Below are 12,496 nucleotides of genomic sequence, written 5' to 3'. Positions count from 1 at the left end.
CCATCATTGTAACATCCTCTTAACCTATTTTGAGCATCTTGGCCTCAAGGACTCCCACTACGCAGAGGCCATGGCTCTATTACATGGTCTGAAAAGCTTCAACCATTCTTGGGGCTCACACCTGATAGTGGAAGGTGATTTAGAAAATATTCTCTCTTGGGCAAGTGGGATGACTTCTCAACCGTGGCACCTAACCTCAATTTTTGATGAAATTGCTCACATTTGCAGGGATATGGACGTCTCTTGGAAGCATATTTGGAGGACGTCCAATGAGTTCGCAGATCTCATGACGAAAGAGGGAGCTAGAATCCAAGTAGAGGAGCACGCTCGGTCCGACTCCTTTTTTGTTCTGGACCACATGCACACAACATAGACAGTTTGTATTTGGGCATCTTCCAGCCCTGGTTTATTTTTTGAAATCTTCACGTAAATCGTTGTAATTGGGCAGATCCTATAGACCCATTTTTGTTACATGGCAGGTTGACGCATTTTTTACTGAGAGACACTCCATGTGGGTGCTCTTGGACTCTTATATCTATGTAATTATCACTTCTCAGTAATACAATGTTAACTTTCTCAAAAAAAAAAAAAATCAAGATTTTAGTGTTTATTTTTTGTACAAATTAAATATTGTAATCTTCAAAACGTTGAGATCACTCCTAACCTTTTGGGATCTCAATCCCCAACAATGGGCATCAACATCCAAAAATTGAAAAATTGAGATCCCTTGAAGATCCTCTCCCGAAGTCCTGAGCGAGATTTCGGAAATCGCCTTCTGGACTGGGAGATCCTAGTAAACCATGTTGGAATGCTCTATATGCCATAAATGGGTGTGGTCCCTTTATTAGAGATGTTCAGTGGAGCTAACCAAGAGGTTGTCACCCTTGTAAACGAAGTGGTTCTTCATGAGTCACTCGTGACACAAGTTCTATGCCGTAATCTTGAGATGTTGGCTTGGCATTTTTTGACTTTGTTTGATGTTTTTTATTTCCTCTGTAGTTTAATTTTATGATAAAAAATTATTTTTAATGATAAAAAAGTATTCTAGCGCTAGAGTGGATATAAAAGTGTAATAGCCTTCAAGTTCTAATGGGAGATATATCGAGTGAGAAGTTTGATTTTAGTGGTCTAATAAGGGTGAGGACCTCAAACTTACCCTTTAACTCGTCCGAGGCTTAGGTGAAGGAGGTGGATGGTGTTTGGTAGGCAACCAACGTAAAATTATGCCACATCTTATCATGATAGCTACCTCCAAATCATTGGGACGAGGCTTGGATGATGATGAAGTCTGATCTCCACCATCCATGCCTTTAGCTAGCCATCATTGATTAGGGGTGGATATTCCAGAATTATCCTTGGGAGGAATTCCATCCCAACTACTCTTCCAATCTAAAATGGAGTCCATTGGAACCCTTCTGTAGAATGTTCTGTTCCAAATTATTTTCTCATGGCAAACTCCAATTTGAATTAGAATTTCTTTTCAAGAGTCAATCCTAACCACCCTTTGAGTTTTCAATGCTCTAAAGAATCAAATCTACTTAGATCAAATTAGTTACCTAGTAGTTTTTGAACCCATTCCCATTAGAACTCAATCTTGGAGGGTATGCACCTTTTTAGAATAAATAGGGTGATCAAGCACAAGGCCTTTGACCTTTTTACAGCCATGTGGTCCCCATGGCCAGTGCAGTCCATGTGATAAAATGGTAAAAATCATATGGCTCAAATTAAATAGAAATTGTGTCCAAGTCCCATAACCTCCAAAATTGACTTCTAATACAAATAACATTTAATTCCATGAATACGCTTGTTTTAAACATAGTTGTTTAGTCATAAACATCATCATTTTAAATTCAAATTTACTTCCACAAAATATGGGTGCTAAATAGAGAAAATAGCACCATATTTATTTTTCCTTAATCATTCCAGAACCACATGAAAAACCATGGGAAGTGTGTTCTACCAATGGAGTCAGATCCTCAACCAGGTACTCGATCACTACCTTTGAACACAGTCTAAACCTGAAACTTACCCAAAAGGCCCACAATCCACATTTCTTCCACGCGAGGGGCTCATGCTTGGCTTATCAAAGCTAGCCAAGGTATAGAGGAACACAAATAGCCATAGATTCCAGGCCCAAGGACAAGTTTGTGGTTACCGCCCTGTCAAGTCTCAAAGATAAGGCACAACATCACGAAGACACGAGAGTTCTCTCTCTGGCATGTGCATGCTCTAGGATCACCAAGACCCAAAAATATCAAGGATCACAACATCACGAAGACACGAGAGTTCTCTCTCTGGCATGTGCATGCTCTAGGATGCCGTTTTGAGGTCTTTTGGCATGTGTCCTCCGAAGCCTCATTGTACACCGAAAGAGCCCTGTTTATCTCTTGGCCTCTTGGTTTCCTCTTGCCAGGCTTGACTGAGGAGCATCCTGGTGTCCTCATGGTCCAACATCTACCATTTGGCTAATACCCCTTTTGACATGGCACATGTGGACTTTCGTCGTAGGGGCTAGGCCTATCAAGCAAGGGTATGGGTCAACTTGATCTAGACAAGGCCTAGTCACATGCCAATGCAAGAGGGATGGTGCTTACTTTGTCCCAGATAGAATCCAACTCCAAACAACTTTAATGGCCTCTTTCATCCAAATAGAGCCTACACACATGACCACTTTCATCCATGTAGGACAATACTCGTAACCGCTTTAATGTCTTTGCATAAAAACTGATGGAACACCATTTGTTTAGAACTCTTTGTCATCTATCTCATCAAATTCTATTCTCAATCTCTATTTCTAAGCACATTTACTAAAGAGTAAGGGCAGTAGGACTTCCATCTTATGTATTTCCTAAAATTTTAATCTCTTATTTTTTAAACTTGCTTTAATTTTTTTTAAAACAAAAAATATTAGTAATTTAAAATACTAAGAATTTTAAAGGCATGTTATGTATAGAGTTTATTAAAAGCAGTAGGAATATCCAATTGATTTATCATGGCATTATAGTTTCAAACCAAATGAAAAGGATAATAATTTAAAAAATGAAAAAAAAAAAAGGATATAAGTGGACTCCATCTCGTGTCTCTCCTAAAGTTACATAGCAGTGGGAATTATTGCATGAGGAGTGAGTTTGCTTTTGCATTTTAGGACTTCCATTTTCATGTGGCTGAAAGTGTTATCTCGGAATTATTTATTCACCAGCCATCTATTTTTTTCCTTTTTTTTTATTTTTAAACTTCATTTTGTAATTCTGTTTCATATGATAAATTCTGCTGATTGGTTTAGGGCTTCATGTATCTAATATTGATTTTTTTATATTTTATATTTTATATTTTTATGTTTTACATGTCATATAATTTACAAGTTGTGTCACAGAAACCTATACACGATCCTGTATTCCTCCAGAAGAAAGCTGACGGAATTACTGTTGATGTGGCTTTACAATGGTGAGCAACATACATTTTAGACCTAATATCCTCTCTCTTTTTTTTTTAATTGACAATATATTTTGTTTCAACCTTCTTTCATACCTAAGCTGAATAAGTGTTGTAATCTTGTACAAATCCTGTATTCTCCTCTTCTGACGTTCGACCCTCACTTGGCGATACTCAGGTGCTCTGATGCTTATACAGATACCTTGTTAGGTTATGCAAATAGTATTCGAACAGTTGATGGTGGCACTCATATAGACGGCCTGAAGGCATCATTAACAAGAACCCTTAATAACCTTGGGAAGAAGTCAAAGGTTATCAAGGTGCATGTCAGTTTTATGGTTTCTAGTTTTATATGAATTGGTGGTTGACATATTTGTGTTTTCTTTCCTTTTGCCATTATGTATGTACCTTTGTAGCTGGTTCAGTGGTTACCAGCATGAATGGTCTGTGTAGTCCTAGTTCTTGTAGTTCTGGAATTTGGTTAGTTGAAGTCTTGATACTGCAAAGAGGTCTATGGGTCTTATTATGGCCACACATGTTGAAGTGTTAGTTCTAGGCGATCTGAGGGACTCTGGCCTGTTAGATCCGAAGCTTACAACTTATTTGTATGAATTAAGTGATGCTGCCACTGTATGGTTTTTGTGGATGATGCTTTCTTAGAAAACTTTGTTGTAATGCATTTCTTAGAGAATCCAGTCAACTGTATGGTTTTTGTGGATGATGCTTTCTTCGAAAACTTTTTTGTAATGCATTTCTTAGAGAATCCAGTCAATATTTTCTTTTGGGCCTTCTAATTGTCTCATCATGTTGATTGTAATTTGTGCTCAACAACAAATGGAAATTTCCTGACTTCTTAGAATTAGTAAGCAAGAGCAGTGTTTGAACCTTGTTCTCATCATTTTATGGTTGTTTGTTGTATTAATGTAGCTTTTGCCTTTTTTCCTCTAGGTGAAGGCATAAGTGTCCTTTATGTACACTTTACTATCCCTTTATGCAGCCCATTAGGACTCCTACGATAGAGTTTTAACCTGTGCGAGTGTAAAACATGATGAAAAACTGCTGGAAAATTCCGTGTTTCCCAACCTGTTGTCACTTCTTCATTTTCGCGGCTGTTGTGTGGATAACAGCGGTTCAAGCTTTTTCCATGACGTTATTAACATTAACATGTGATCAGAGTGATGATCCTACACTTCACAACTTTTGCTTCCTTGGATTTTTGCCTTGTTCAAATCTGTACTTGTGGTGACCAAATCTGGGTGCTATGTGTGGTTACTTCATCTTCAATGGAGGCACTCATCAAGTATACACCTGCACAAGCCTCTGGGTGCAAGTTCCATTTTTCGGCATATTTAGGGATATCATCACCAAAGCTTGCTGAGATTGCCTGCTTGAACCATAAGTTGGTTTTATCCATTCATCACATGGGCCGTATATTAATTTTATGTATGTGAATGTGGATTCAGGATAAGGGTGTTAGGATTTCAACATGTCGATCTGACGAATTTCTACCGAATAAGAACCACTATTAATTTTATATGTTTATTCTTTAGAGAAATCCATTTTTTGTTATTATACATGTATGGATGATCTTGTCACTATGTGACCCTTTATACCTCTGTTTAATCCCCTTGAGCATTGCCATTGACACAATGTTTGTGTATTTATTTAGTGAAAAGCATCAATTTGGTCATATGAAGCAATGTTTGAGATATATCAAAGCATCTCTTTGCCTGGTCTTGAAATGAAGTTTGTTACATTAGATATGTAGACCTGGGTTCCTCCCTTTCCCAAAGTGCTGCAATTTCTCTTTTATTAAGTAATGTTTAGATCCAAAGGTTGGAGGTCTAATCCACTCTGCTAGGACATATCTTTCCAATGACTGAAATTGGGGCCTCTCCTTTATCTCTTGTGGTATATTGAGTTGTTTCCTAAGTGATCTAATTTGGGCTCATGCTGGTGGAGTTCTTTCTCATTGGTAATTAACCTAACTTTTCTAATTTATTTACTTGTTTCTCTTAAACTGCTAGGAATTCTATGCCAAGAAAAAGAACTATGGGAATTTTCTGCCAGATTTTATATACATTGACATCTCTGAGTAATCTTCTCATTCTGCTTTTGCTAAAAATAGTTGGAACTATTGATGTATCAGGTGTCAAGAAATCAGTATGGTATGCATTCCAGTATATCTGGGATGGACTAGGGATACATTTAGAAACAGTTTTGTTGTTTGTGATATTTACAAATTCAGGGTTATTCCAATTCTGAACTGTTGAATTGCAGGAGGACATTAATTTGAGTGGCGAACATGTAAGGGAGGGATTAACATGCATTGTCTCGGTCAAAGTTCCAAACCCGGAGTTTGAGGGACAGACTAAGGTGTGGTATTTTTCTGTCACGTTATTGAAGGATCTGTTTGATAAAAACAAGATCTTGAATAATATAGATTTGGATAAAGGCTTTGCTAGCTTTCCATATATCTGAATAACATATTGTCTTAATAAGTTTTTTCTTGTATCTGTTTGTCTACCTCTATTTCAAAAATTTTATATATTTGATATGTTATACTGTCTGGGTAATTAAATTAAAATTCATTTATTTATTTTTCTTTGGCACACATTTGTTTTGTACCCAGCTTCTACATCTCTCTCTTTCTCACATGCGCCCATTTGCGCCCACAGGCACACACACTATTGAAGATCAAAGCACATGCAATGTAGAGGTCAATGACAGTACCCTAATGAAGTACTCTAACTGCCCATTCATGGCATTCAAATCCAGGAAAAACCTTAAAGCTACAATCAAATTCATGTCCTATAGCAAATTCCACTTGAGGGAAAGTCTCATCTCTGCAACCAGTTACCTGCTTCCCTTCTTCAATGGAACATTATGGAACAGAGAGAGATAGAGTGGGTGCATAGAGAGAGGAGGCATGGTTATTCATGCGGAGAGAGAGAGAGAGAGAGAGAGAGAGAGAGAGAGAGAGATTGGGACAGTTGGTGGTTAGGGCTGGCCTAATCAAATCCCGTTAAGTTTCATTGGCGCTAAAATCATATGCCACAAGATACACTTTTCTGAATTCTCCAAATTTATTGTCCCACTTGAATTTCGCAGGATTTAGATTACTTGGCTTTATCAGGATTACAAAGGAGAGGGTTTTCGTCTATCAAACAGGGCTACGAGCCTTTTAGTATCATTGTTTATTCAGATCCCACAATATCATGAAATATCATGATATTGTGGGGTTGTCAAACATATCCTAAATTATTGCTCTCCATATGATACATCTTGCTGGTCATGTGATGTGTATTTTTAATGCTTATCCTTGCAATTTTCTTATTTCTTTCTGAAGACTAGGTTAGGAAATCCTGAAGTACGGAGGGTAGTTGATCAATCTGTTCAAGAACATCTCACAGAGTACTTGGAGTTGCATCCAGACATACTTGATTCAGTCCTTCTAAAGTCACTTAATGCTCTTAAGGTATTTCATTTCTTTGATTATGAGGAACTATTTTGATAAAGACTCATGTTTACAATTTGTTTCATTATTGTGTTTTTGTGGCATGCTTTTCCTACTTTTATGGGCCTATGATTCATGCTTTTCTCGTGCTTCTGGCTTTTGTGCATCTCCAAATCGTCTATTTTTATCATACTGAATTGCTTCCTTATAAAATGTGCAACAACCACATGAGTTGTCAAGTTAAAAATTACATTCTATTCTGGTATCCTTTCCCAGCTCCTTTTTCAATAGAATTTTTTTTAATCGTTTGCTAAAAGTTTCCAATTGACTTTACATGATTCAAATCATTTAGCAAGAAACATTGGCATTGAATTCACTTCTGATAATTTTATCCATGTGATTGGAGCATGGTTGTTTGTTATGCACTTTATGGTACTCTGTACTCTATTGTAATTTCTGTTGTGGTTACCTCCCAAGGGGACTTTTAGGCTTAACTATGACTGTAGATTGATAGTTTAACTGTTTGGTGTTGACTGCATCTTGCGTGAAAGTAATTGAGCTGTGTGACTCAATAGTAACAAATACTATATTATTTTGTGTCATTTATGGATTTTTGCGCCGTTCTGTCATTTGCTATGTGGCTTTCCACTCGTAAATATGGACTTGCTAGGCATGCTATTGTTACTGCTAAGATGTATATTAGCCTATTGTATCATTGCACAAGGGTATTTATGTACTTTGTTATCATCAGCATCATCCAAGCCTTATTCCAAATTTGGAGTCGGCTACATGAATCTTTTTTTTAGTGAAGTTAACGATTGTGTTACTGAAAAAGTATCAGAAAACAAGAGGGGGACCCGAGAGCACCCACAGGCAGGTTCTCTCGGACAAAAAATAGATCACTACACAGTGAACCTATACAAAAACTTGGGGCTTATAGACTCGCCCGGTTACAAGCAATGTACACAAGAAAATCAAAATACAATGCAACCACAGTGGTCCAGAGCAAAAGAGGAGATGGACCAGTGAGTAACGTTTGTACAATACAACCCAAAAAGTCGCGATTATGCGGGGGCATAGGGTCGGCTACATGAATCTTGTTCCACCATTCTTCTTTATCGAGGGTCATACCCTCAATATGACCAAAATTCACTATATCCTTTCTCACTACTTCTATCCATTTCCTTGTGGGCCTTACCCTTGCCCTGTTAGAGCCTTCCACTTGAACCAAATCGCATCTCTTAACTAGTACTGTATTAGGTCTACGTTGCACATAGCCATCCCACTTAAGTCTACTTTCCCACATTTTATCGCCTATTGAAGCCACACTTAAGTTCCCTTATATGTATTCATTATGAATTCTATCATTTCTTGTCTTGCCACTCATCCATCTCATCATCCTCATCTCAGCTACGCTCATCTTATGGATAAGTTGTTTCTTGACTGCCCAACATTTCGTCCCATAAACATGGTTGGTCTTACGGACGTCCTATAGATTTTTCCCTTTAGTCTCAATGGTATGCAGGCAATCACATAAAACTCTGGATGCACATCTCCACTTTGCGTATCTACTTTAATTCTATGTGCGACATCTTCCTCAATCTCTCCATTCTCTTGGATTATCGAACTTAGATATCAGAAACAATCTCTTTTTGGTATTTATTGACCATCAATCTGAACTACTTTTGTGTTTCTATTCCTATTATGACTAAATTTGCATTCCATATATTCTATCTTTGTCTGGCTAATTTTAAAACCTTTCGATTCTAGAGCATCCCTCTAACATTCTAACTTTGCGTTGACACTGCCTCTTGTCTCATCGATCAAACTATGTTGTCATCTATAAACAACATACACAATAGTATCTCATCTTGTAGGTGCCTGGTTACCTCATACATAACCAAAACAAAGAGATATGACCTCAGAGTTGACCCTTGAAATAGGCCCATTGTCATTGCGAACTCAATTTGTCTCCCCACTAGTTGTCCATACAGTAGTTAGCGTTCCCTTGTACATGTCTCTCACTATGTCAATATTTGCTTGTGACTCATTTTATTTCCAACACCCGCCAAATTAAATTTCTAGGCACCTTGTCGTATATATCATCATCATTTTAATCTTTTTCCAATTAATTGAGGTCGGCTACATGAATCTTGGTTCTCCATCCTACTCTATTAAAGGCCCTATCCTCAGTGAGGCCATAAATCTCCATATCTTTTCGGACTATTCCCAACCATGTCCTTTTGGGCTTACCCCTTGCCCTTTTCAGTCTTTCTACTTGAACTAATTCGCACCTCCTAACAAGTACTGTACTTGATCGGTGTCACACATGGCCAGCCCACCTAGGTCTACTTTTTCTCATTTTATCGCCTATTGGTGCCACACCTAAATTTTTTCGAATAGATTCATTTTGAATTCTATCCCTTCTTGTCTTGCCACTCATCTACCTTAATATTTTCATTTCCGCTACACTCATTCTGTGGGTATATTGTTTTTATTCGCCTAATTTTCCACCCCATAGAGCAAAGCTAGTCTCACCGTTGTCCAATAAAACTTGCCCTTTAGCCTCATTGGTATGCGGCGACCGTATAAAATTCCAATTGCACTTCTCTACGTAGCCCACCCAGCTCTAATTCTGTGTGCGATGTCTTCCTCGATCTTTATATTTTTTTGTATTATCGACCCAAGATATCGAAAGTGCGGTCTTTTTTGTACTTCCTGACCGTCAATCTTAACTACTTCCTCATCTCTACTGCTATTATTATTAGACTTGCACTCCTTGAAATGCTTTATCTAATTCAATAAAGACCATGTGAAGGACTTTTTCCTTCGCCTTAAACTTCTCAATCAGTTGCCTAAGTAGGAAAATGACTTTGATAATTGACCTCCCCATAATAAAACCGGACTGGTCTTTTGATGCACACATCCCATGCGTTAGTCGTTGCTCAACCACTCTCTCTCACAGCTTTATAGTGTGGTCATTAGTTTAAGCCCTCGATAGTTCATATTATTCTGTATGTCTCATTTGTTCTTGAAAATAGGTACGCCATTACTGTCTCTATTTGTCTGACATTTTCTTTGTTCTCAACATCTTGTTAAACAACTTGGTATGCCAACATATGCCAATCTCCGCCATGGATTTCCAACTTCTATCGGGATATTGTCTGGTCTTAAACCTTTCCTATCTTCATCTCTTAGTTGCGAGAATCTTGGTCAAGAGGTGGCATTCCCCTCTTGGAATCTCGATTCGATGATCCGGGAACCAGAGCCTAAGCGGTACTCGCTTGCTCCTATAAGGAGATCTCGGTCCCTACCTATTGGGATATCGGTTCTTAATCTAAAGGGATCTCGATCCTTGACTGCAAAGGATCTTGATCCCTATCAATGGGGGATCATGACTCTTCAAAAGATGGGCCGCGCTCGGAATATGACGGAATCTCGGTCTCAAAGGAGTTTAAAGATTATTTGAATATTTTTCTCCCCATATCTATCCTCGGTGAAAACCAATTGGATTTGTTGTCTCACTGTGTGTTTTCACCTTTTGCTTCCTCTATTTCATCTCTCACATAACAGTCCTTCTCTTTCCTCTCTCACATAGCAACCTTGTGTGCATAGAGCCATAGACTTGGGGGAGCCCCCAATAATCCCTCCATAGATTAATCACCCTTGATCCATTTAGTTAAATATGAAAGCTAATCCTACTAAGAGCTGCCTATCAAGATTTGCATCTTGAAACTTGAATATTGAAGCCTTCTTTCCTATTGACTTGTACAACAAAGAATATAACAAAAATCACTTGGCATAGCTCTATATTGTAGGTTCCATTATCTCTATCCATTTTATAAATAATACAGAATGCTCCATAGATATACAGTGCCATCATCAGCCTCCAAAGTTGAACAAAAGAATGATCAGCATACACTGATTTCCCCTGTTATGATAGTTTAAAACTCCAAAGTACAAGAGTGCTACCCAGCGCAAAATTCCTCTAGGCTGAAACAACCAGAACCAGTCTCGAAAGATCAAAGCATTCATAATCCCCCATTTTTAATCATGTAATGAGAACATAAAACCAGCAAACGGATTTGAATCATCTTTCCTTGTCCTTCAGATTGGCTCACGATAATGCCCCTCCATCTCTCTCTCTCTTCACATTTTGACTTGGGCTGATCTTCTCTCTCCCCTATGTTTCTCTCTTCATCCCCATTGGTGTTTCTACCTAAAGAACTCAAAGTCTTAACATGACCACCATTCTCCTTGCCTAACAATGAAGTCTCAGCAGCAAAAACCCGGCTTGGGGCAATCACATTGTCAATGCATGCGTGCTTAGCGAAATGCGTATATTGATGCATTATTACGTCATCCTTAGAGGCCACGAATGCCTCTCTAGCTGGCTGCCGGCACCACATTTCCCACCAAAACTCTCTCAAAACCCCAAAAATCAGATCCTAGTACTCTATGATTCCCTATCTTTCACCACCCTAAACCATGTGCTCTCATTAGGGGTCCATGAATCCATCCAAGAATAGAGGTCGAACCAGTCTCTCTAAAATCTCCATCCAACACTTTACTTCAAGAATACCTTCTGGTTTTATGACACGAGAGAGAGAGAGAAGATAAGAAGTCGTGAGCAATAAGCAATTTATTAAGATGGAGAGTGAGGGCAAGCAGGGGGAAGAGAGAGAGAGAGAGATTTGGTGATCAAGAGAGAATAGAGAAGAGAGATGGTTATAGATTTCCGTGGGTATGGAATATAGACTAAAGATTATAAAGAGAGCCATAGATTATTTATTTAGTTAGATGGAGAGACCAAAAAAAGATTAAAAAGGTGTTTTACTAATTTAAGATAAAATGGTAAAAATATCTTATATATACACCATGAAGTTGAAAAAATATGCATGAGCCAAAACGGGGTCTTTTATTCTCTAAAATAGTTTCTGTTTTTTGGGTGAGTCAATGGAGAGTAGGCCCCTACCCATGGTAGGAATTGAGTTTAGGATGTAGCGTTTCAAATCGTCAAGCGCTAACTAATTAAGCATTGGCCTTTTTATTCTCAAAATACTTATTATTACAACAATACAATTGATACTTCCATAAAAAGAAAATACAAAGGATTAATCCCATTAAAAAAAACCTATTATCAAAAAGAGAAACACATATAACAGCTCTCCCCCTCAGAATTGAAGTCCTTTACTCCTCTTCTGCAGCCAGTGGTTCAACTTTAACGAGTACGTCCTCCTCTTGGACCAACTGAGTTTGCTAGGTAGTATTAGTATGTACTATGGCTGGCTGGGGCAGAGGCTTGGGTTGTGGGGTGAAAAAGCAGTTAGGTGGAGGAAGGCAAGGATGTAGGGTTTGACGGAAAGCATTTAGTACTAGTCTCGTACCTGAGGGCAATGGTACTGACCCATCTAATTTTGAATAGTGGATATCTAAGCCTTACGGATTTGGAAGGGTGGTAGCGTATAGGAAGGGGGAGACGTGGACAAGACTTAGAGAATATAGACCCCGAGAAAACAAAGAGAGACAAGGGCCCAAGATTGGGAGATGGTGGGACTAGAAAGTCTAAAAAATGCATATAGTTTGGACAAGCAACAACAGGAGGCG

General features: G+C 38.4%; 1 protein-coding gene across 3 annotated transcripts in view; it reads left to right on the top strand.

Moving 5' to 3' along the window:
• Positions 1-12,496, top strand: part of LOC18440484 (DNA gyrase subunit B, chloroplastic/mitochondrial) — an 84,565-nt gene that overhangs the window by 45,880 nt on the left and 26,189 nt on the right. For all 3 annotated transcript variants that reach the window (XM_006850625.4, XM_020671058.2, XM_088874372.1), the window contains exons 10-13: positions 3,374-3,444; positions 3,611-3,752; positions 5,713-5,808; positions 6,782-6,910. In XM_006850625.4, coding sequence (XP_006850688.2) covers positions 3,374-3,444; positions 3,611-3,752; positions 5,713-5,808; positions 6,782-6,910 — 438 coding nt within the window. The remainder of the gene's footprint in view (positions 1-3,373; positions 3,445-3,610; positions 3,753-5,712; positions 5,809-6,781; positions 6,911-12,496) is intronic.

This window comes from Amborella trichopoda, chromosome 8 (assembly GCF_054954075.1).
Source record: "Amborella trichopoda isolate Santa Cruz 75 chromosome 8, AtrichopodaSantaCruz75HAP2 v2.0, whole genome shotgun sequence".
In the NCBI taxonomy this organism is placed as follows: Eukaryota; Viridiplantae; Streptophyta; class Magnoliopsida; order Amborellales; family Amborellaceae; genus Amborella; species Amborella trichopoda.
This window is presented reverse-complemented; position numbering and strand designations above follow the sequence as displayed.